Raw genomic sequence first — 26,098 nt, 5'->3', positions numbered from 1 at the left:
GGTATTAGTTCCTCCCCTCAGTCATCGCCTGTTGAGCTCTCGTTGTCTTGGTCTGGGGAAATGGAATCTACAGCTTATTGATATTAATAGGATCTGTGGTCAGAGAGGAGCTGGTACCTGGGCGAGGGCGGAAACTTGATCTGCCTGCGTGAAACTGACAGTCCTCCTACTTGACAAGGCGTTAAGGGTTTTTTATATATATGTGTGTGCGTGTCTGTCTGTCTGTCTGTCTGTCTGTCTGTCTGTCTGTCTGTCTGTCTGTCTGTCTGTCTGTCTGTCTGTCTGTCTGTCTGTCTGTCTGTCTGTCTGTCTGTCTGTCTGTCTGTCTGTCTGTCTATCTATCTATCTATCTATCTATCTATCTATCTATCTATCTATCTGTCTGTCTGTCTGTCTGTCTGTCTGTCAAGAGAGAGAATGATTTTGATTATTAAATGCACCTTTATTCACAAGAAACATTACAAAAAAAATCACATTCAGAAAAGGAATTCACATTAAAAAACAAATAATAGTAGGAAAATAATAAACAAACTAAACAAAATCTAATTGTAATGGTTTGTTTACTTTTGCTTTTGTGAAGAATGAATCAATAGAAAATTGGTTTGCTGAATGTTTTGATTAAAAAAATTACATTTATAAAAAATGAAAACAGAAAAAGAGAACTGTTGAACATTAAACAAGAATACTTGAAGATTATTACATACAGTATCTCAGTCAGGACTGATTATTCCCTTTGGATTAATTAGAATGTGCCTTTGAAATGAAAGATGTTTCACCAGCTAACAAAACAAATTATACATAAAGTAAACCAACCAGTGACTGAAGACAAGCTTCTCACTCAACACAGAACAAAAGACACCCTTGACACACCACAAGTTTGTAAAAGTATCTAAGTCATTCATAGCTCTGAAATAGTTGAATCAATCCTGATGCTCGTTTTAAAGTGGCTTCTGCACTGCAGTCTGACGAGTCTTCAACCTTTTCTTCCCCTGCTTAAATAAATCGCCATCTTTTTTTGAACCAGAAGAAAATTTAAAATCTGAGTTTAAAATTTGTCCTGTGTTGAAAACCAATAATTTACACCTGTTTGTCTAAAACAAGACCAAATGAAAGATTCTCTCTCAAAACAGGAACAGATTTGAGAGAGAGAGAGAGAGAGAGAGAGAGAGAGAGAGAGAGAGAGAGAGAGAGAGAGAGAGAGAGAGAGAGAGAGAGAGAGAGAGAGAGAGAGAGAGAGAGAGAGAGAGAGAGAGAGAGAGAGAGAGAGAGAGAGAGAGAGAGAGAGAGAGAGAGAGAGAGAGAGAGAGAGAGAGAGAGAGAGAGAGAGAGAGAGAGAGAGAGAGAGAGAGAGAGAGAGAGAGAGAGAGAGAGAGAGTTGTCATGTGGTGGCCCCTCTGTGTCCTGTGCTGTGATAAGAGTAGGTTGAACTCTGACTGCTCCAGTCTGACTTCATGAGTCTTTTCTTAAGGTGGAGATTCTGAGCTGCCCCAGCTGTGACTCTTTGGCAGACACAATCATTCTCAAAGTCCACTTTTCTTCTGTTTTTTTTATTACATTTTTTTTTATTTTAGTACTCATAAATCGCTGGATTACACTTCACAACAACAGAATAATGAGCTGTAGATGTCAACTAGATCAGACTTTCCGCTCTGAACCACCTCTTTTAAAAAATGGTGTACTGAAATGTGTGGCTCTGTTTGTTTTGGGTTAGAAGTGAAATTCTACTTCCTTGGTATTAAGGCTGCAAAGCTGTCTGTGTACACTTGGTGTACTTTGTTCTTAGCTCAGCAAAATGTGAGTGCAGGTCCAAAGAATCTGGGGGATCAGACAGGCCTGACATTCACCAGACTGCACTGCTGCCTTTTAAGCAGAGAAAAAAAAACATCCAGAGTAAAGGCTGGCTGGATTGAAGTTTGGTTTAATTGGTGGGTTTCGAGCCTGTTTGTGTGTCAGAAAGTGCTGTTGTTTACAGTCTGTGTGGGATTTTACAATATAACGCCAGGATCCTGCCAATCACATAAAAAAGAATACTGTTTATTTTTCAGCTTTTTTTTTCTTTTTTACTTTTTTTGGCTTTTAGGAGACTTTATGTTTTTGATTTAATCAGCCCTTAATAAAAAAAAGAGGGAGAAAATAGTGTGCACTCAGCCCTTTTAGCAGATCAAATCATGCAGTAAGCAGCTGTGTTTGTTGAGAAGTGAGTCATGGTTTAGATTTTCTTGTGTTTCAGAAAACAGACAGTGACTTGGAAAACCTCCTGCACACACCCTAAAAACAAACACGAGTGACCTTGCATGTAGATATCACCAACTCTTCTACGCCCTCTTCTTATTTACACAATGCTTAATACAGATCCACCACGGCTGAGGAGTGTTAACCAGTACCACTACATTTCTTTTTTTGTTTTATTCAAACACTTGCAGGCCTTGTCTCGCATAATAAACAGATACCGTAAATCCGTCGTGATCGAAGCGTTCTGCAACGGCTGTAAATATGTGCTAGACAACTCGGGCAGCCTCCCATTGACAGCCATTGAGTTGAGCATAAATTAATATGGTAATGACGTGTGAAGGTTCATTAACGAGCCACCACAGAAGTATCCACAGATACAGGAATAAGCGTGCTTGGAGTAATTAATGGAATAACTTTACTTAGTGGTAAATATTCATGGGCCCTCATCTTTTTTGTCCACGCGCTGTGAAGAGAGAGGAGAGCCTGTCCATTAGAGGAGCTGAAGAGCCGTCCACGCTGAATGTGGGCCTTTGTTGGGATATGGTGCATTTCAGTGGAGGGGTATTAATTCATATTTTGAACATGCAATCTTACAACAAAGCCAAAGGCAGCGATAACATACCTGGGACGAGAGAACGCGTTGTGAAGCCGTGACCCCCCTCACGAATAGGGAAGTCCACTTCACAGGTCTGTGGACGGAATAAAATTAGTCTTTGTTCATGCACAGATCTAACCACAGCTCCGTTCATTACCATAGTAAAAAACCCTTCTGATTGTCCATTTCCTCTGAAAATAGGTTGTTTGCATGTTTTTTACCTCTCACAATTACAACGAAGCATGTGGTATTTGCATAGAGCACAGAAACATTTATTTAGCTCACCTGATTCTCTGGAAGGGCCAGGCTAGCGGTTGTGCAATCTACCTTAGCTAACAGCTACTACTTTCAGATGTTTGGTCGTCGTCTTATTTTCCACATTGTTTAACACATGACTCTTACATCAAGACTTAAACAAAAGCTTGCAAAATGCTCCTCCGCTTCCTTTGTCTTTTGAAATTTTCACGTTTTAATTTTCACGTTTTGATTCATATTCCCAACTTAAACCTCTGACTGAGCATGCACATAACCCACCTAGGTGGGTAATTATCTCTACCAGGAGTTGTTCTGTTCCCTAAAATCTCAATGTAGGAGTGTGTGATGGGCTCGGTTTACCCAACCGGGCAAAGCAGCGTGTGCTTGTTTATCCTCACCCTATGTTCTCTGCACCCCCACTGTTCTAAATGGCAACATTACAGCTTTGTGCTGTTTAAAATGGAGACAATTATCTGTTAAGGTATTACAAGACGGGCATTATATTACAAGGAGAAAAAGGCATACAGCTGCTATCAGGATCCCGTTGTTGCCTTTTCTCACCAATACACATTTTCCATCATTAAAATGACGGAACATTTATCTAAATGGATGTCATGCGTTGGGTAAACTCATTTAGCTCCCAGGGCTCTTTCAGGTGATGGGAATTAATGATGTTTAGTAGTTTGAAACTGAAAATATCTGTCATTTGTCACCACTCGCCATTGATTTATGATTCCATTGATGATATGTTAATTGAAGTGTAATGGATCACAATAATAGGGTAGTTGTGTGGGAATGGTCCATTTTTGGTGATTGTTCAACCCTCGGTAGAGTTCAGAACGAGCAGGGTGTTGACTTGTATTTTCAACAAGGGCATTTAGCACATAATTAATGCTCGAACCCGGCAAGTCGGACCAGTGTATTTTTATCTATGCTCAGTCTACTTTAGATAAACACTCGCACAAACGCCCCGGCCACAGTTTTGACTGCCAAATGTAAACGGTAGAGAAGAACGGTGGGAGAGGGACTCGGAGCATTTTTTTCCCCCCTTCATATTTGGATATGCTTTATTGCTTTTATTCAAATGCACCTGAGATATTGCCCCACAGTCACTTCTCAGTTTACCATAAAAATATGATTTTGTTTCTTTCTCTCTCTTTTTTTTGTCATCTTTCTTTGCTTAGGTTGAGCGCTCAAGTTAGGGAAGCTGCATGCATGCAGATCAGGGCTACCCATGGGGAGTTGAGTCGGGGCAGAGCGTGTGCGAGGAGGGAATCTCGCTGTCATCGAGTTGAAATGTTTTTTGTCTTGCAAATAAACCAGACAACCTCGTTATTCTTTTGTTATCATTAGTGGGTGTAGTTGTAGTTAACAGGCGGATGGAAATTTGTCAGGGTGTGCATGACGATAAACCTAAGTAGCGGCGCATTTGTAGCAGCAGAGGAAGGTGCACCTCCATACAAACAAAGGAAAGCAAACAGCACAGGAACATAGACACTCCATCTGCATTTGATGACATCTAGAAAACCTGTGCACCGTGTTTCAACCCTGATAATTAGCAACTGGTGGGCAACATATGTGTCGCTGATGTCTTCTCGTTGATCTGTGTAAACCGGCCTGTGGATGCTGATGTCACACATCAATGCTGTGCAACAGTAATAATCTGACGATGATTAATAATTCTCTGTCTTGTGTCCTCAGGGCGAGGAGGCTGCTTCACTTCCGCTGGAGCTGAAGATCGCTTTAAACAAGCAAGCCACAGTTGAAGGTAAACACACAATCATTCACCACGCTCCGGCCCCTGCATGTATGTGAATGCCATATTGAACCGGCTTAATCATTAACTAAATGTGACGTGTTTGCCTTGCTTGTGTACTGTATTTCTGAGCGTTTGTGTGTCCAGAGGAAGAAGGCGGGGGTGGGGGTTGGGGGTGATTTACAGGTGGTTGGAGATGCTGCAGATTTGAGTTAAAAGAAGTTTTCACTCCGCTGCACTCTTGAAGAATTCGCTGCTCAATCTGGAGCGATCAGTCTACTTGGACATTTTGACATTTGTCGGTAAAGATGAAATATGTTAATTCCATGTTTACCAAACAAATGGGGGGGGAGTTTTTATGGCGCTCCGTCTTCCAGCCGCTGACATTTGATTGGGCGAGGATGTCTCGCGTTCGCGTCTCACACCTGTCTTCCTAACGGAGAGGCTTTTTGTGGTTGGATCGATCTGGTGAGGTGGAGTAGGACTGTGTCAGAGTTCTGTTTGTATTTGTGTGTGTGTGTATGTTTGTGTGTGTGCGTGTGTGTGTGTGCGCGTGTGTATGTATGTGCGCACATGGGGTGTGTTAGCACTCCAGGAGATCAGGGCTTCAGAGGAGGAGTGTGTCTGTTTTCTGTCTGGTGCAGCTTCAAATTTGCAGTCATCTCTTTCTCTTTCCTACTCTCTATTTGTCAATCACTTCTTCTTCTCTCTCACTGGTTCTCCACCAACATGCTGTGACTTGTCAGTAAACAGGTAGGACATCTGCAACAATTTCCGAATAGTGACTGTGCATTTGAGCAGAGCTTTCTTTGTCTGACGCCGTTGCAGAGCAGAGCTGTAAAATACGGCAAGCATTACCTGGATTTCACCTGCGTTCATTTTACAGCTAATGACTGCGAAGCCATATCCTGACATACTCATCAGTAAGATTATGAAGCTTTATAACAGCTTATTCTCATGTAGATGGTTGTTGATTTAGTTTCATGTTCATTTTAAATTAAATAATTTGCAAGTTGCCTCCTTTTTAGAATCGTAAATATAAAGTTTAACATGAAGTGACAATGTAATTAATCTAGGTTTAGTTCTGCAATTTGACAAAAAAGGCACAATTTAAAAGACATTATTCTCATCGTAAAGACAGTTTCTTTATAGAATGTGGATCAACCAGCTCTGACATCATTGTACCAGTGCAGTGCATTTACTCTAGCTGCAGGACTTTTCGCTGTATGAGGAAACCCTCGACATCACAATCTGTTTTAACAGCCCATATGCCTCATTTAAAAAAAAAATCAGACAATCAACCTCCACATTTGGAAAACAGACTTGGAGGAACTTGAAGTGAAGGCTTCATGTTGCTGCTGTTTATCCGGAGTGCATTCTTGGCATAGTGAGGCCCACCTGAGGTCCAGATGTAAGATCAGACCTGGAACCTTTCAAATGGTTTTGCAGTTAATGTTAATGTGGCAAAATCAGCCTAATTATTAACACAACTGAGTCGTTACTAATGCTAAATCCATGCAGTTTATGGGATTAGTGTGCCTCGATTTCTGAAGCTCTTTCAAAGTGGAGAGGATCGTCACATTGTTTGTGGAGCTGCTGGGCCTTCTAGCATTGAGGAAGGACATTTGACAAATAATAATTTGAAATAAAGAGATAAAGTTTTAGATACCTGGAATCTACTTATCTTCACATGGGATGTGACGTTTCTTGCATTGATGTGCTCCATGCACTTGCTCAGCCAGTTTCATCCAGACCTGATGAAATATTGCGTTCCAGAAAAAAAGCACCTCTGCTCAGGAGAATCCACAGATGCCTAAAAATATGTTATTCTTTTTCTCAGGCCTGTGAAATGTTGTTGACTCGTACTGGATTTCATTTGATTTTCACAAATCCATGTAAGGGAAGGAAAAACACATCATGCAAACGCCGTTTCTTGTAATTCGTCTTTGCCTTAAATGCTTCGGTATATATCATTTTTGGTTTTAGCTGTTGATGTAGCTTTCGTTAATCCACTTTTTTTTTATAGAAGTGTCAAGAATAAACAAACGGATTCATGAGTTGGACCCACAGAAAGGTCCTGTGCAGATTTATGATGGGATGAAAATAGGCCCTCTGTAATAGTTCCCTTGACTGCATTTATTGCTTACTTCAAAAAAGTAATTTCTTTATATCAGCATCAAGCTGAAAATTGCCATGTATTAGTATTAGGGCTTGGTAAGCTTCTAATTCTGTGGCATTTACAGCCGGCTGTGTTTCCATGCATTTATAACACTTTGATTCTTAAGAGCTCCTTTAATCACTTATGCCTCGCTTGGAACATAATAAACAACTTGCTGTAGCAAAAGTGCCACATGGGGGAGATTTCTAGCGAGAAAGTTAAACGTTTCTGTCACTGGCAGTTTTGTTGCTGTGTTTTTCATGCACTGTAAGTACCGTAATCTAGTCTCCGAGCTCGGCTGCTGTAGTTAAAAACAGTGACAGGCCGAATAGACGCAAGGCAGCGTGAAAATGGAAAATTATCATCCCTACCAAGACGTCATAATGGAGCACAAGGCAGGCATAAAGCGACGGTGTGCTTCTGCCTTTTCCTGTTGATTGAGATCACAGGATGTGTCAGAGGCTTCTAAACAGCCTCACCTGGCCGACGTCTCGCTTACTCCCTATCTGATGCTCTTCTCCCATGGCTGCATCGGCTGCTGTCAGAAAACAGTCTGGCAGATCGCCCGCCTGGCTTTTGTCTGGCTAAACAGGTTGCACAGTTAAAAGCATGCCTTAAGCTGAATATATTATGTCACACAATAGGGCAACAATCTTAGGTTCTCTTGCATCTCATGTAAATTATGTTCTGCTCTATCGTACCGAGAATCGTCCCCGATAACGTCCACAGATGTGTTATCTGGAAGCTACTTAAAATAGATTTTTATGGGAAAAGCCTTTGGTAAGTTCCAATTTTCTTTTTCTATCAGCGTCATACAGACACATCTCCTGGTCTGAAACATATTGACGGATGTATAAACTGCAGTCCGCCAGGAGAGCGAGGGGCTTTGATAACGTCAGCCCGCTACCAGCTGCAGACGGCTAACGTGACAGTCTTCGTGCAAGATTGACTGAGGTGACTGAAAGTAAGCAAATTCCATCCACAGATGAGTTGTCTTACAAGAAGATGAAAAGAAAATCAAAAAGGTGTCAGAGCTGTCTATTTTAGCCTTGGCCTTGTGTCGCTGCCTCAGAAAAGATGAAATAGAACAAATAACCTGGATTGATTTGTTGTCTTCTGAGCAAAATTACTCCACAGCTTCTTTTTTTTTGTGGTAACCTAGCCTGCCAGCTGTCAGACTGCCTTTACCGCAAAACAGTAAGCTATGCTATAACAGCAAAGATGTACACACATGGACCCCCAAAATCAATATCACAACTTTATATACCATGACACATTGAAAGGATATTTGTTTATGATTTCTGACTGTAATTAAATTCCAGAAAGTTACTATTCGGAGAGTTTTTGACTGTTGCAATCACTTCATGTCATGCTAAATATCACTTTGGCAGTCCTTTTGCTTTCTCAGTTTATTTTAGAAAACAAATCCCTTTTAGGGATAAAGCACCTGGTGGGGCTACTTAATGGAATGGCTTTAGCCATACTCAAATAAACAGCTTGCATTTTTTTGGTACGAGATTAGGAAAGAGGCTGAGAGAGAAGGGAGAGATAGAGTGCAGGAGCAACTTGGGTAAAAACCAAACAGAGAAAGTCAAACATGTGGAAAGGCCAGATGTGGAGGAGTTGCTTGTCTACTTCCTACTGAAGTTCAGTGCATATGATGTCTGCACAAGTGCATGTTGGGAACTTAAAAGACTCTGGTTTTGAACAGCCGACACTTGAATCACCGGTAGATGTTATTTAAAAATGCTGGGAGTCTTTGTTTTTTGCTCTCGCGCGTTCACAAACACAGAGCGATGATTTTTTTTATAATGGAAAAGAGCCAACAAAAAAGGAGTGAACAGAGAGAACAAGTGAAAAACAGTCAAATGGAATGAGAGGTACGTTTCTTTACTCTAGTTTAACCTGCTGCTGAAACAAATGTGAAAGTACACCTTTTAATCAAGGCGTTTTAAATAGTATCACAGTTACTTCACTGGACCATGAGTTTGCCTTTTGCTTGGATTCACAGAATATTTATTATAACAGGTTCCCACTCATTCCCTCATTGTGTGATATAATGTTGAACCATACTCTGAATGCTGAGTAAGAATTAAATATTCATGTGTCGCTGCAAACAGGCGGTTAGGGGGCTGCACGGAGGCTACGCTAGCTAATAAACTGAGGAGAGTTTTCTTTTCAGAAGACACACCTCCGGAGAAATTTTGCGGCACTCAGCCAAGAATTTTTAGGTGTCTGTGTAGTGACTATGTCCTGGAGTATGTCGGAAGATAGAGAGCTTGTCATTCACAATAGTTCTTTGGACTTTTTTTTTTTGACTTCCCGAGCCATGTCATTCTCTGAATTACTCAGTGCATTTGTCATTGAAGGAAGAAGTTGGTTAAAAGAAATTCTTTGTCGTTGGACAATGATGCAAATTCATTCCAAAGTTGAAGTATTCTGATGCATGTTTTCCTGTAAGTGACTCATCCTATTACTGTATTGCGATGGGATGTGTTCCGTTTTCCCAGAAAGTTTGGTGTTACTTTAATGATGATTCCACCAGGCTGTGGATGATCATTTTGCCAATAATTTGGACTTTTCTTGCACTCAGGATAAGTTCTTTCTTTGTCTCAACACACGGATGAATGTGAGGTCATCTAGTAAGAAGTAATGTTTTACTTATCATATTGGGGCTTGCAACAAAAACCACCATCTAAATTCCTATTATCAGTTACAATATATTTCATTTTAGCCGGACACATTATTTAGAGGACACATCTAAATATTTAATGTTTCTTTTCATCTGATGAGTGCGATTATGATTCTACTAGCTTCCAGACCGCAACCAGATTAACTTCCAGATTTATCCATTGCGGCTCGAGTTTTGTAGCACTGACAGGTTTCATATTAGCCTGGAGAGAAGAAGGCCTAACAACAGAATAATTGCGCTTCAAAAATAGCTACCTTTAGCTTGAGAGTAACACAGCCTGGGGAGGAACACAGAAAGCAAAAGGCCCTTTCTACCCAAATGTGGGTTTATTTATGTAATCAATTGAGAAAGGTGGGGGCATTTATGAAACGGATATTTATTTACAGTTTTTCTTCTTTTTTTGGTCTGGTTTTTAGTCTTGGCTCCTGCGTTGTTTTCATAAACAAAGTCTCTCCGGCCAGCACAAAAAAAACAACAACACATGCACAAGCACACACACACACAAGCACACACACACACACACACACACACAAGCACACACACGCACACACACAGGGCTGCTCGGTGCACTGAAAACAGGAATGACAAACACCATTAACTGAAAAATTTCCATCTCGTTGCAACTATGTTATTGTTTACTTTACCATACACATCCTAATATGGTTACCTCCCTGTCAAAGCGGGCCGGGGCCGAGCCGAGGGGCCCTCGCAGGGAGACGCTTTCAGCTGCCACTTAGACAATAAGAAACAAATGTCACAGCTCGGCAAAATAGCCTTGCTTTCACAGACTCGCAGCACTTGGCCTTCCACGCCGCTTGGCTAAGGCTCCCGTGTGATATTTATTTCTCTCCACTGTTAGCCCCCCCCCCCCACACACACACACACTCCCGCTTTCTCCTTATCCTGTCCCCTCTTTTCTTGTCTTTCCTTCTGTCTTTCTTTGCCCATATCTGTCCATCGATCTTTGCCTCTTTCCCCAGTGTTAGCTCTTTGTAAGTTGACTGATGGGCCTTTGTTTGGCGTGTTAAGTTATTTATCAGGAGGGGGCGGGGGGATGTGTTTGGAGCCGCTGCTTCTCTCCTGCTTGTGGCCAAGTGAAGGGGCCGGTTCAGCTGCAGGTCATGCCCCGGACGGCCCCTGAAGCTGCGTTTGAACCGGCGGCGTCTTGGCGACACTCAGAGGAAACTGCATGTATATATCTTATTTAATGGTTCTGAAATGGTTCTGGTGGCTCAAACATTGATATGATTGCAAAAGTAGTTCTTATTTCAGATTGAGAAAGTTACTGATTTGCACAGTAAATTATATGCCACTCGAATTAGCAATCATCCAGGAGGATTCTCCATGGGTTGACAGTTTGTAGGCCATTAGGCCTTCAGGTCAAGCAACCTCACCGCAGGTTTGTCTGGCATTAAGTGGAAACCAGGTTCTTTCAGATGCATAGCTTTCTTTTCCCCAGTTGGTGGAAGATGATGGCAGCCTCACCTCAATCCTAAAATCCTCACGTTTATGATATTTGCCTAGTATTATCTGTGTCTGTGGATGAATGGGCGGACGGAGCATGAGGAATGTAGAAGGTCAGACTGCGTGATTTACACAGTACAGAGCCAGAAAATCCTTGGGAAAATACCTGGGCCAGGATCAAACAGATGTCATGTGATATGTTCTTAACACTGACCTTTAAATTCATGCATTTCACTGCTCTCTGGTGGAAAGTGATGCACTAAATGCGAAACAATTCATATTTTATCAACAGAAGGGAAAGAGGACATTTTTATATTTTTTATTTTTGCCTATGGAAAGATTCTGGTTCTTTAAGTGGACATTTATTTCTTGAACTATGTAGTCTTATATACTAATGAGGATATTTCTTCTAGATTATTGTGATTATAGACTGTAAACTCTTCATCTAGCAAAAGGTGATTCAAAGCAGTGATAAAATTCAGCCATAAGGGTATTTATTTAGTGTAGTTTCATTTTGACTTCTGTGTTTTAAAGGCTTAACTATTCCATCTCATTTGCATTTTTGTTTTCTTGACTGACCAAAAGCACAGAACAACACTGTGCCCCCACCCCCTGCCTCCATCAACATTCAAACAGAGAGACAGTTCCTACTTTGACATTAATGAACTTAACAAAAGCCTTGTTTACTGGCGTCAAGGTCACTTTCAGAAGAAGGGCATCTGGGTTTTCTTGTAAACATATTTACAGCCAAAGATGTGTAAACACTGTACAGGTGTGTTTTCTTTCCCTGACGCCACAACGGGCTGTTTCCTGCATGCGTACGTCTTTTGGGTGCACGTTAAAATAATATGTGCACCAACAAAAGCAGCAAAAAACAAAACAAAAAAAAATCCCTTATAAAGTGTAATGATGTGCTTACTCACACTATATTGCTAAGATGGAACAGAAGGAGAGAAAAGGCAGATCGCCCCGGCAAACGCAGGACTAGTGGGGGGTATTAAATGTGAATTAATGGAATGCTGCTCAGGCACATCTCTGGGTGTAGTGTAGTGTTGAAAAATAAAATTTATGTTGCCGGCTACTAGCCGTGAAGGTGCATTTGGACTTAGTATCCTTTAATTAGAAGTGAGATATTAGCATTTCATAGGGCTTTATGCTGGGCGAGGGGATCGGTCCGGCCACCGCGCCTTCATTAGCCGGCTTCTCTGCGTAATGAGTGCCGTCATTAGCTGATGGAGTGGATTTGCCCAAGCTCTACCTTGAAAGGCACGTCTTTTTACATACTTGCATGGAATAAGGTCTTTTAATGGATTTCATAACGATTAAATTTAGGTGGCACATCTTTAAAATTTGATGAATGCGCTTGTGATAACGCGGCCACATCCGCCTCTCGCTTTGGAATCCAGAGTACAAAAAGAGCGGCATTGTTGGTGATAATGGCGAGGAATGGAAAACAAATATTCGCAGCTGGGTGGTGGTGCCACTGACATTTCCACAAGTAAAACCCCTCCCCCTCACCAAAGAAAAACCAAAATCCAACTTTATTATGCTTAACCAATCATTCATTGTGAGTTACGTCAATAATATGATAGAATCGCTGCATCAGAAACGTCGACTTTGAATGTGAAATAAGGTGTGTGGTTTGTGTCAGAGGTGTGAGAAAGTGCTGTCAGAGCGCCTGTGCTACCGATTAAAACTTACCGAGTTTGTCTGGAAAAAAAAAAGGCAGGACAGCTATTAAATAAACCTGGGTGCAAATCATGCGTGTGTCTGTGTTGGAGTGTGTGCTCATTTAACAACAGGCAAGACATTCAGCACAGAGGTGTGTTTTTTTTCTGATACAGACGTCTCCTTAAGCCTTTGGCTGCAGCTCCGTTCTCAGAATCAGGCGTGAAGTGATTAGTATTTTATTGATGAGCTTCTGAAGTGGCAAGTGTGGGAAATTGGATCTTTGATCTCCTGGACTTTGGGAAATATATCCTGAGTGTGTGGAGCTCTCCAGGTAAAACACCTCCCTCCCAACCACTACATTCACATAGACACAGTCATACACACACACACACACACACACACACACACACACACACACACACACACACACACACACACACACACACACACACACACACACACACACACACACACACACACACACAGACGCACACACACAGTGAGAAAGACAGACAGACAGACAGACGTTTGGGAGGAATATTCCTCCACTTCCAAAACACATATTTGTTTTGGATGTTTTCACTGAGAGTCGACACGATGATTACAGATGTTCATTAGCAAAATTGGGTATTTGTTTTAAACTTTAACCAATCACTTTGATATGCTAATTACAGTGTAATTTAATTTGAGGCCCGTAATGATGATGCTGTTATTATGGACATAAATGATGCAGTTAAGCTGAGAGTAATCTCATTTGCATACTGTACATGCCAGTAAATGAAGCCCTTCCCTGCGTTGCTTCAGCTTTAATTTTCCACTCCTTTTCACACAGCATCCCTCAGCCTCTGCCCCTAATAACAGGCCAGCCTGTTTGATGTGGAGAGCAGCTTCCTCTCACTAAATCTAGTCACAATATGTAGCACATAAAGGCTCTCATTATAACTCTAAGTGCTCTTATAAGAAGTTGATATTAATAAGCAGACGAGCCTTTCATGCTTTGTAGTTATACACAAAAACAGTTTTGTCCCTCATCGTAATCATGTCTGAAATTCCTTAATCTGCATATGAGAAACGGATAGATAACAACGGAATCCCATAAAGCCCAACCCCGATCACATCGCATATGTCTTCCTCTACATGTTCATCAGAGAAGTCTTCAAAGAGGGGATTGTGTTTTCATATCCCTCCTTTGCAAAAATAAAAAATAAAAAAGATGAAGGATGTTAAGGTGTTTTCCTAACTTCTTCACCTCGTCAAAAACTAATTGAAATACGTGGCCTTAATGCGTGTTTAGAGCAAAACATTTGGCTTCATTGCTCGAATGCTTTTTGATGTCTGTGTAAAAGAGGCGTCTTTCCGTCCGGCCTTGATAAAAGCTCCCGTGTCTTCATTAGGGAAGCAGCTCCTTGCGCTGTCTGATTGTCGTCTGTTTGCAGTGAGGAGGTAAACATGTTTGTCATACAGGGCTGTATTTATTCTCATTAAACATGTGAGGTCGTCTACGGTGAATGCTAAAGACTTAGGCTAACTGCAGGACTCCAGAGACAGCCTCGCCGTGGTCCAAACTTGCCCTTACATCCTCTGTCCGACTTCTCAGCACGCATCGAAGGTGGATTACGAGGGTGGTTTATGGGCTTTAACACTGACAATACAATTGCCCTTCACTGAGAATGCTTCTCCATTTTGGACCATAAAGAATATTATTTTTCTGCCAGCCAATTTTCTCTGTTAGTCTCTAATTGGCTACATAAATCTCGGCCGTTGAGGGTGAGAAATGTTGCAGTGTCACACAGTGTAATCTTCACCCTTATTTACCAATTCATTAAGATTCATTGATGCAGGATCGGTGAGAGGAAATGACAACATAAATCAGGCCTCCAACATAATGACCCTAATCAGTTGGGAATTGCAGAAAATGTCATGATGAACTATGTCCTTGTATTAGTGCCACTGTACATTGTCATTTTGCTGCTTTATGAGTGGGACGCTTCCTCCTGACACAGGCTGTATTTAACAAAAAGAGTTGTTAAAACCTGATTCCATTAAAAGGCTGAAATTCATGCAAGGTCTTTTGGCATTTAGCCCTTTCTCTTAGCTGGGGAATTCTAAATAATGTGCTTCTTAGTCTGAAACAATTGTCTATCATCCTCCTTTGGAAGCAGCAGGAGGCCTTGATGAGTAAGACCATTCCCATGCCAACGATTCACATTCATACTCCCAAAGCGTCCTATGTTTTGACCCCATTGTGTCTTCCAGTTAGCACAAATGGCACCAAGACAGGAATCATTGAACTAAGCATTAGCGTCTTGCAGAATGTTGATTCACCAAATGGAAAAGCTATTCTGAAAAAAATGTCCTCCGGTGGATCGACATCTTCCCCAAAAGACAGCAGTTGTAACACACAGGTTCATAATATTAATTAGTTAATTTGTTAAGGCTAACCTCCTCTCCACAGGTTCCCATTCCTGTACCCTTTGAAACAAACCTTCCCTGAATTGATGACACATTTTGGGTACTGTAGCTGCTTTTTTTTAAAGTCCCATAAGATGCTGTGAGTTTCAAGTTGTGTTTGTGTCCCTGGTCTAATTGGTAAGATGAGCTGGAGGGTAGTGAAGCTTTTTTTTTTTTTTTTTTACTGTGCATTGGGCCTGAGGTCGGAGAGAGAGGCCTCTCGGTATCTGTCCTCTCGCTGTAGTGTTAATGGGCATGAGCCACATGCGAGTGGGATTATCAAAGTCAAATGAAGGAGAGTCGCTGAGAAAATGTGAGGCAAACCACTCGTAAAAGAGGCTACACATCCTACAATTACTATTCCATTCATGTACAACTAGATTTAAACTCATTAGACTCTATTTACTCAGTCTCCATCAGCCCTTGTTGTACTAAAAATACCGCGGCCTGCCTTACTTTGGCACATTCCATCATTGTCTCTGCACAGCAGGCCTTTGCACAGAGGTGTTCCTCCATAGGCTCCATGCGAAAGAGACAACATGGGATGTGTATTTTTTTCCCATAATTAGGAATCTACTCAGCTTCTCCGTTGGAGTCCACCTTCTATCCCTCCTCTCACTGTTAACGTATCTGAGCTTGTAGAGCGAAGGTAATCTGAATTTGACATAAGCTCTTTTGAGGCTGTCTCCTTTAAATGTATGATATCAGTGAAGATTCGGGGTATGGGATGCCTCAATGGATGACTTCAGCTCAGCAGATGGTGAGTTTGTTGCATACATGAAAAATTCATGTTGAAGGTGAGGTACAGCTTGAGAGTCCCACACTGCAGTGCAGGCCTTGTCTTTTGTAATCACTACTTCTTGTTGGATAATGAAGTGTTTTATCTAGCAGATGGAGAAACTCCTGACCCAACCAAAACTCCACGCTTATATATTTAATGGCTCATCTTCTTTCTTCAGTTCCACATAATTCCTTCCTTCTTGTGGGTTGTTGTCTTTCCTCCTCATGCCCTCGTGTTCCAGCTCCTGGAGCTCTCGGACATCCTTTATCATTTCAACAAACCCAGTTATTGAATAATTGAACGGGGTAAATGTTTAACATGATTTTACAAGGTACTGGCTGCGCTGTTGTGCAGAGCTCTGCCTGACAATGATGTGTTTCCATAGGAGACCACCTCGCCTGCCCACCCCGCTGTCGCCCATCTTGTTCTCATTTCGCCGCCGCCCGCCAGCAGCTGCAACACGCCAGCTTAATGCGTCTTTGAATGTCAGAAGAATGACTTTTTGTTTATCTTGACTTCTGCCTAGCTGTTTATTCTAGCCGAAAGCTGCATTTGCATCGACCTTGATTCCCCAAAGCCTGCCCTCCCCACCACCCTCACCCTCCTCTCCCTTCCTCTCCCCTCCCACAACCTGTTTACACTATGCCTGCCCCGAGTGTCACCTAGGAAATCGGCTGATCATTCCACCTGGTTAATATTAAATGGCTCCTGCAAGGAGATGTGTTTGTTCATAAACACAAATCCCGCTCCCCCTGTTTACTGTAGTCATGGCAGCAATCACTTATTAAACAAACAGTCGCTTTGTTTGCCAGCGTGAGTGGTCTGCTCACATCCCGTACAAGGTCTGGGAAGAACTTGGAAAGCGCCTCCATGCATTGTGTCGCACAGGGACGGGGGGGTTTTTGCAGGGCGTGGGGTACTTTATTGTCACTCCAGTCGGAGATACACATTGCTTATCTGCTCCTCTTTTGAAGTGGCTGACAAGATTACCTGCTTGTTTGGTCTGACTGAAGTATCCTTTAGCAAAATGTCACCCTTACTGTTCCTCAGTGTGCCGATGAAATGCATTTACAGCAACAAGTGTGTTGAGATCGGCTCCGATCTGGTTTGGAAGTTTGAACAACTGCAGTTTGGGAACGTTATTGGGATTTTCCGTCTGCCTTCCGACGGATGTTTCCGCCGAGGCGTAGCAGCCGATCAGCGATAAGAGCTGTTGTAATAGATTGTCTGACATGCAGCTTGTGTTTGTCTTCCCTATTTTCCCCCTGGAATAAGAAGTCAAAATACATCCCATCACAGGATGAACCTTGAGAAGCATTCTGTTGTTGCACCTTTTTGGTCCGTGCTGTTGTGTTGTCTAGTCTAGCAACCAAGCTGAACCTAAACAGCCCTAAATTGAATCTCTCCCCATTGTCTCCTCCTGGCTGTGTCTTTATCTTCCCACCCAAGAAATGTTGTGCTTTTGTTGTGCGCTTGTGTAAACAAGGGCTGTGAGAACCCGGCGCATCGAGCAGGTGGCGGCCGAGGCTTTACTGTCATGAGCATTAAAGCAAAACAGAACACGAAGAAGGGTCAAAGCACAGCTGCAACGGGCCAACCCTACCTTGATTCGACTGCTGATTTGTTTGAGCTGTTGCATTCCAGGCAAGCATGACAGGGGGACAGGCATTAGATTTCCAGCGAGGGAGGCGGGGGGTGAGGCACGGTTGATGAGCTCTGGCCGCCGGCTGTTCTTAACCTTCAACCTGTCTGGTCAGGTGGGACACACATGTGACTCTTGTGTGTACTGTACGCCTCATATTTAAGGAAGGGAAAACATAAACAAACTGTAGGAAGATAAATGACTTTTTTTTTTTTTTTTAGCATTAGTTCCAAGAACTTTTGTTTTGCAAGCAATTCCTTCCAAAGAACATCTAATGATCAACAGCACAGGCAGTTTTTTTGTGTGTGTGTGTGTGTGTGTGTGAATGTGCGTAAAAGCTGTTGCCTCGTTTTTTCTCATGGAATTAAACTTTTTTTCTGCTTGTGAAAAAAAGGCAATCCATCTCCATCAGTGATAAAACATTTTATTTACATGTCCTTTGTGTGTTTTATGCTAAAATGTTTGTGTCTGGAACATAAATGCATATATTTTTATAATAATAATGCAGAAATTTTTAATGCCACTAACTAGAGTTCATTCAGAAGGAATCTTGACCCTTAATTCCTGCTGAAGTTCTCATATAAATGGAACGGATGGAAAATGTTCTGAGCTCTTCGTGTCATGGCAGACGAGGCTATCCCCGAGCGGAGAGAAAATAAATAGATAAACAAACACCGCGTCGGGTCACGTTGCCGAGTCGCCCGGGCCCCAGCTGATGATGGCGTCCCCCCCCCCCCCCCCGCTTCAGCGCTCCACAGATTAACATTGTTATCAGCACAACTCTCTAATAAGACTCCTTCCTATCTGCTTGATATTTATGATGGATAATGCCCATTTTCCATTTTCTTTTTTCCTCCGTTTCTTCACTCACGATATTGCAGCTTTGAATTATTCTGTGGTGAAATTAATGAGAAAGTAGATTTATGGGTTTCATTTGTTTGTCAATTCGAAAATTAATTGGGTGTTAATTTTAGCCGTCCCCTCATCAGTGCTGGTTGTAAGCATGCGCGCATTACTTTGCATTCATTGTAGCCTTTCTCTCCTTTATTGTGGGTCACTAGTTCTGCATACATTAAATTAGCCCCGCAGCTCATTTTCTTGATTACTTTTGGAGATGCCTTGCATTTGGAAATGTACGCCTTTCCATAATAATTACGAACGTTTTGCACTGAGTGACATGTATGTGTGCATGTGTAATAACCTTTCTGTGTAGCTCTGGAGAATAAAAAAATAAATGGACCCGTTTTTATTTTCTGCAAGTGGAAGAATGTTTTTTATTCGAGCACTAAGTCGGTTGAATTACATCAACCTATGGTTTATTTCAAACGACCTTTAATTCCACCAGAGAGTGTGTTTTCCCAGTTGTCCTCTCAGAAGGGGAGTCGGTGCGAGCGGAGGCCTGTAGATGGAGTCGTGGCTGGCCGAAATCCCATCCCACAGTATTCCTTTTGCTCACTCCTTGTTTAGAAAATCCCATTATGGAGGGAGGCTGTGCCAGACTGGAGGGGTGAGCCAGGTCAACATCTGTCTGGAGGCAGAGAGGGGGGGTGATTGGGGGCTTGCTTTAGCCCAGCCCAGAGAATGGGGCCTGTTGGCCGGGTCCAAGCCGCTCAGACAGGCCCCTGAGTGTGGGGGCGTCATGACACACAACTGAACCGGCACAGGCCACAGTGTCAGATGACTCACTCGGATATGCTTCTTGCAACGAGGGCTTCTCCAGGAGAGGAGATGTAAACCATACAGATTTTCCTCTGGTTCTGACCGTAGACCCAAAACTGCTACTGATGACATTGAACTGCGAGACTCCTCAGCCCAAGCACGGTTTGAAAGAGCGACGTTGCTTACACAGCTGTTTATTTTTTAATAATCCCGTGTCTAGATTATTATCTCACCTGCATTCTGTAAATATTCTGATGTGACAAGTTGTCAACCTCAATTTCCTATCTGTCAGCCTGAGTGTGTGTCCCTGTGGTGTCTGGGTGTGTGTCTGCATCTTGTTTAGATCTGGATCTCTGGAGACTCCGTCTGTGGCCGTTGAGCACATATTAATTCGCTTCGGCCCTCCCGTCGCACGCCTTAAATGCAACGCCATAAATCTGCATTTAGTTCCATTTTCACCTTCTTCTATGATGAGGCCCAGTGTTTTAAAGGCATTTATTCTGCTTCATATAAATAATTAATCAGTGAAGTTAATTTGCTTCTGCCTGACTTGGTCAGCTTCATTAACCACCATGGAATTGGAAGGCTAGACGCGATGTGCCACCGAGGCCTGTGACCGGAGTACAATGGCTGTAAATCATTTCACTGATTTGAGGAATAGAGGCACAGATATGCACCGGTGTCACTGGCACTCATCTCTAAGGAGATGGGGGGGGGAGTGATGGCATGTCTGTCTGCTTTTTCATGTGTCAAAAAGCAGAACAGAGGAAATAAAATGTGCACACATGGTGAAGAAAATGAAATGACGTGTGTGATATACTTTTAACTTGGAAAGTAACAACACAAAATTATTTATTTATATTAAGACCTACTTTTAGGTGTTAATTGAGCACCCCTAAAGGATTTGACTGTTTTCTCTCGGCCTCAGACTGGATGTTTCTCATGGAGATCCTTTGGCAGGCCTCACACAGCCTTCCCTGTTTCCCATTAAAAAGCCATTCTGCCGTGGTTCTTCTGGGAGCCGTGCAAGTAAATATATCCATTTCCATAGAAAGTGTTTTGTTTTGGAGGTCCAGTGTTTTCTTGGGCTCCTCTGCTCTCACTCAACCTAGTTTGGGATCCTCTAAGATGTGCTCTGGACCCCAACCCCTCTGCTAAACCCCCGCGTATGCCTCGTAACGGAGAATGCAAATAAAACCTGAATCCTTCTCCTTTTTCGGGCAGCCTGGTGTGGACATGGGATCTACGCAGTAAGAGAAAAAACAAAGGCACAGTTCATTATTCTGTGAAGTAGTCTGGGACCATGTGCATTCACCTCATTGCATATGCTCTAAGTAAACAAACAAGCACAAACCTACAGGGAAACCTGCAATAAAAGTGGAATTGTGTGGGAAGGATATGACAGATGTTTATAGTTTGGCCCAGAGTTAAAATGCAACCTCATCTCTGTGTGTTTTAACAGCTGCTTCTCTCCGTTTCTAACCCCGGCTCATTCTCGTCTCCCAGGTTTTTAAATCATGATGCAAGAATCTGGGACGGAGGCGACAAGCAACGGACCAGCCAATCACAATGGAGGGGCGAACGTGGAGGGCGGATCCAGGGAGGGGCGACTTGAGAGCGCCACGCCCTCGATGGAGGTGACTGGAGCTGACCTACTGCATCTGCAGCAGCACCAGGTACACCAGGTTCCCCCTTTCACACCTGCCGTCGGTCCACGGAGCTCCATCAGCAGCGGGCCCCCGACCTCCCTCTCAAAGTGCCACTTAATATTTAATTCCTCTTCAAAGTACATCTAGTTCATAAACACATTATTATTATTATTTATGTATATTGAGGCCCTGTTTGAATTTTTAAAGAAGTGGAAGTGCTTTCTCTGTGATTATGTTTGGCTGCGGGCGAGTTTATCTCAGCATGCAGCATCTGTATGTCCCTCAAATATTTATTGCGGTGTTCGGACATATTTTAAGTATGTAGGTGCCGCTCGATTTTGTAGACAGCCAGGAAACGGCGACATGCCTAACTCAATGTAAACAGACCTCACACTCACAGCTAATGCCACAATCCGCCGCCTCCACCGTCGAAGTGGGGAAACGCACGTCAACAAAGCCCCAAAACAGTTTTGCTGTCTCTGAGTTGAGGCAAAGAGACAAGCTCTTTCTGTTGGTGTCAGTGTTATGTGTGGCGCAGGATGCCGTTTTTCAAGGAAGCGGCATCGGAAAGATCAGCGTGTCTTCAGCTATCTCGGTCTATCCGACAGGACAACCAGGGTTGTTGTCAGGAGCTGTTTGGTGATGATGCACAGGCATCCGTGCTGCTGTCTGTTGTCCCGGCACATCCATCAGCGTTTGCTCAGAGAGGGCAACAACGCTGCAGCGCAGCACACAAGTGTGGGGGGGTAGTGGTGTAGGGCTGTAGCCTACAGAGCTGAGCAATAATTCAGAGTTATCATTTATAATCTTTGAACACAATCATCAGGAAGTAATGATGCTATTCTAACACGGTGACACAGTTCTGCTATCAGAGCTGATGATAAACAGCAGATTCACTCATATCTCATTTTGACAAGAGGAGGTATGAAATGTTTTTTATCGAACCCTCGCCAAAAGGGCGACAAAGGGTCGTCCTTGTCAGTTCCTACGTCCCTACGTTCGTTCGTAAGTGCCTTCATCTCCTCGTAAATCTCTGGACAGAAGCTATCAAAATTTTGCATAAGCTTTTTAGGGACCCAAAGGTGTGAATCCCATAACTGTTTCCCACAATTTAACATGTTTGTCTCATAATTTATGTCTTTTGTTTTTCTGGTATCTGCTTCTATAGACACAAATTTTCAAGTTTGGACCAATTTGGGAAACTCGTGACGTGATACTCACATCGTTGCTGTGATGTATGCGTTCTATCATCCCAAGAAAAATCGTTTAAAGTGCGTCGCTCTGCCCTGCTTATATCACTCGATAGTAATATGACCTCATGCACGATAGTTTTACATTGTGATGATATATTTTAATTATCCCCTTATGCCCAAGCTCTATTTAATTATCAAGTACAGAGATATATTAATGATTGGTAGAGGTCCAAGTACACAACACAGGCCAGATGTGAGGCTTTATATGTTATTATCTGCTTCTGTTTATCATATTTTCATGGTATTCAGTTGGGGGGGAGGGGGTACGCTGGAATAAATACCAGAGTGTAAGCATATCAGTAATTAGAAGCGATGTATCAGCGTGTGTCACATTCCTTAGTCTCCAGCTTTAAGAGATTTCAGTTTGCTCCTCATATCCACTCACCCAGATCCAGACCCCCGGTCCCAAACCCTCCTCCCCCCTCTCATATTTTTTTCCAGCTTAAAATGAGCATGTCATCAGTGAGAAAATCACAGCCATACTGAATTCATTACTGCAGTAGTCACACAAAACCATGGATAAGATTTCAATAACTGTAGGCCACAGTTGAGTAAACAGTTGCACTGAAACTTAACTCCTGTGGACTTTTCCTTCATTCTTTGCCAGGGGCACATTCTGATTCACTCTGCCTAGACAACTGGGTTGCAACTTTGATGAATTGACACAGCGGAGAAAGGGAGAGAGAGAAGTGTCGTGAATGTGTACTTGACACCAAAAAGAGATGGAAGTGACCCCCCCCCCTCACCTCCACCCAGCAGAACAGAACCAGACGTCCAAGTGTTGGTACTGTTTTCTAGCCATCCAGGAAGAACCGTTATTATTCTCCAGGATCGGCCCCGAATTTAAAGGAAGGAAAACAAGAAACTCCCTCCTTTCCCAATTCTAAGTATTATTGTTGCTTTTTATATACTCTCCCTTCTGTGTGGTAAATAGCAAACATTTGGCGCTTCATGGTTTCTGAACCAGTGGTTAATTTCTAGCTACCTTGGTGGTGGTGTGTGGGGGGGGGGTGTAATTGTTGAGTGATAAATGGCACATGGATGGGGCAGAAGGACGAGCTGTCTCCCTCTTTACTTTGACAGGCGTCTTTCCAGCATTGTGTTACCGGGCAGGCAGGCTGTCTTTTTATTCTCCCATTAGACTAACCCAGGATTTTCACTCATGGACCATGAACCATGTTAATTGTCCCCAGGGCATTAAGATCTACGCTCAATTACTTGATAACTTTTTACTTTTTGCTTCTTGTCACAGCCCTCCTTTTAAGTTTTACTTGTGACTCAGACTAATACACATCAAACTGACACAGAGAGGCTTTTCTTCTTTCCTCGTTTTTGCATTCTTTGTTCTCCACAACATCCAAGATGCTATTACCCCTTTAGGTTTTGCAAAAATCAATCTAAAATCGTCTCAGTCTCAAAGTGCAAATGTCTGAAAGTCCCCTGAGTGAGTGGGAACAACAAACCTTGCAGTGGCATATCATTTATTCTTATTAGGGAACATAACTGTGAAAGACAGTCCTCATTAATAAAGATGGGGGATGAAATAATTGTAATCTGTTTGATCATTTTGATTCTGACAGGGGAATTCATCTTGTAGACTAGTCAGATTTGAGGGAAGTGGACCATAAGCTTGATTTAAGCATCTCTATTAGTAAGTCAAATACTCGTCAAAAAATGAGGATGAAAAGAAAAGCATCGTCTTCAAACGCCGTGGAAATTTAGCGGAATTTTTTCTGATGAGCTCAAAGCAATGTTGTAACGGCCAGAGTTATGAGCATTTCTAAATGTTTGTCCTTCTCGTGTTTGTGCAGATGAAAGGTTGCATCCACTCAAATATATAATCTTTTTCTGTACAACACATGTTTCCCCCCCAGAACACCAGTGTGCTTGTTTTCTCTGTGTTTTTGTTTGTGCAGCAGAAGTTGTGGTTTAAACGTTATCCTCATGAGGAAGTGGAGATGCTTTAGGAGAGAGAAAAAAAACAACAAACACAATAGTTTGAAGAGGGGTGTTTTGCAATAACCCCATTTGTGATTTCAATGATTTTGCAACAGGAAGTTGTGCTATGCAGTCGCAGTATTCTAATAAAATTGCCGACAATAATAATTATGTTAGGGGGCTTTTGGTATTAGCATCGGAGCTGCTGGCTTCAGGACATTGGGCTCCCTACACACACTTCATGGAATATATGTTTTTTCCCAGCTTTTCACATGTTTAACTGGGCGTGTGATTCTTTCACCATGGACTGATAGAACTGTAGGGAGTTAAATATTAATGTCCTGTCTTTTAGAAGCTGCAATTCTTAAAATATCAGCCTGTCTCATCTTCTCGGTGATGCTACACAAAGTCACCCCAACAATAAGAAAAAATAACATAATTGCTCTCATACATGCAAAACAATAGGCCAACCAATTATTTTTCTTGTCCGGCCCTGCCTGCATGGTTTAAGTGTTTGTCCTGTTGCGCATCAGAAGGGGGAGAGTGACCCTCATGACGGCATCCACAGAACCAACTGAGTGGGTGCAGGCTTCCTGTTTGTGTAATGCGACTCTTCTGAGGTCCCCTGAGGAGGTGGAGCAACAAACCTGTTTCTGCAGAGCATCAGAGGAAGCGCTAAATGATAAGTCCAAGTTATGGCCTACTGGCCGGACTGGGAGAGTTAACGCGAGGTCAGAAAACATTTGTCACCTCAGATCGCTGATTGTGTTCCTCTGTTAATCGACATTCACTCTTTCACAGGGGGAGGGGAGGGGAGGGCTGCAGCCAGATTGAAATTTTGATTTTTCACAGGAAGAATCCAGCCTTATCACAAACAGCACTTCTGAATTGAATTCCTGTCAGTATTCGCTCTGCTGCAGAATTATACATCTGTGTAGTGCAGCGCTGAATATCTGACATATGTAATAAAGGCGTCTTTGCCCTGGGTGCTTTTTGACCAACAGCTGTGATGCATCATTCCATGAATGTGGGCTTCGAGTCTGAGCTATGTCATGTTGCTCATGCACACGGAGAGTCGGTCCGAATGCATCCACCCAGAGGACCACAGGGGAAAGATGCAAGTCCATACCGCGTTGTTTCGCACACCCCTCCATCTCCCTTTGAGCGCTCAGGTTTCTTGGTGTATGCTTTTCATATTATCACAGGAGGCCGAGCAGAGTTTCCAACTTATTGGAAAATCTGGCGGAGAGGATAACATCAGTGTTATGACACTGCATATTGCCTTAAATTGCTTTATTGGTAAAATGATAGTGCTCTTCCAATTTGAATAATTTTATGGAATCCCTCACAGAACATTTTAATTATGTTATCACACAACTGGCAACATCTGTCTTTATACCACAGCACATGACAGTTTTATTACAGGCTGAATTTCTTTGCTGGTTCAGGCAATTGATGTGTGATCTGATTAATAATCACACAGATGGAGGTGAAAATTGAACAGTGATGCGTTGCTATGTCGCAAAAAAAAGGGGGGGAATAATTAGGAAAGAAGAAAAACAGCCTGTATCTCAGAAAATATAAAGACATTTTTTTCCAGGCTTAAGCAACCTTTGCTTAAAAAGTCAGTTTACTGTAATTATCCTGATCTTTTATGCATTTTTTCCAATCTTTTTGTCACCGAGGTTTTATTTTTGTGAGGTTTTGGGGACCTAAACCAACCGGCACCTTTCCTTTTGTCTTTTGCTTTCTTTCCAAGACAGTCAGCCCATACTCATCCATTTTGTTGAGTCTATCTTCAGCCGGCACTCCCCGGCTAAAGCACAGGTTGCATGTGTCATACTCCAAGATAGCCGCCTGTTGCACAGGTCGACATCCTTGTTTACACATCCTGCTTATGAG

At 42.5% G+C, this 26,098-nt stretch overlaps 1 protein-coding gene across 11 annotated transcripts in view; it reads left to right on the top strand.

Annotated features, from left to right (window-relative positions):
* foxp1b (forkhead box P1b) overlaps positions 1–26,098 on the top strand; it is a 139,158-nt gene that overhangs the window by 42,000 nt on the left and 71,060 nt on the right. For 7 of the 11 annotated variants that reach the window (XM_068314516.1, XM_068314512.1, XM_068314515.1 and 4 more), the window contains 2 exons: positions 4,784–4,850; positions 20,863–21,032. In XM_068314516.1, the coding sequence (XP_068170617.1) occupies positions 20,874–21,032 (159 nt within the window). In that variant the 5' untranslated portion in view covers positions 4,784–4,850; positions 20,863–20,873. Of the gene's footprint in view, positions 1–4,783; positions 4,851–5,290; positions 5,307–5,469; positions 5,592–7,804; positions 7,961–20,477; positions 20,607–20,862; positions 21,033–26,098 lie in introns of those variants that run through there. The other 4 variants (XM_068314513.1, XM_068314519.1, XM_068314517.1 and 1 more) reach the window with 4 other exon arrangements.

The sequence above is a fragment of the Antennarius striatus genome, chromosome 5, assembly GCF_040054535.1.
Source record: "Antennarius striatus isolate MH-2024 chromosome 5, ASM4005453v1, whole genome shotgun sequence".
NCBI lineage: Eukaryota > Metazoa > Chordata > Actinopteri > Lophiiformes > Antennariidae > Antennarius > Antennarius striatus.
The sequence above is the reverse complement of the archived record's forward strand: the minus strand, read 5'-3'. Positions and strand labels throughout refer to the sequence as shown.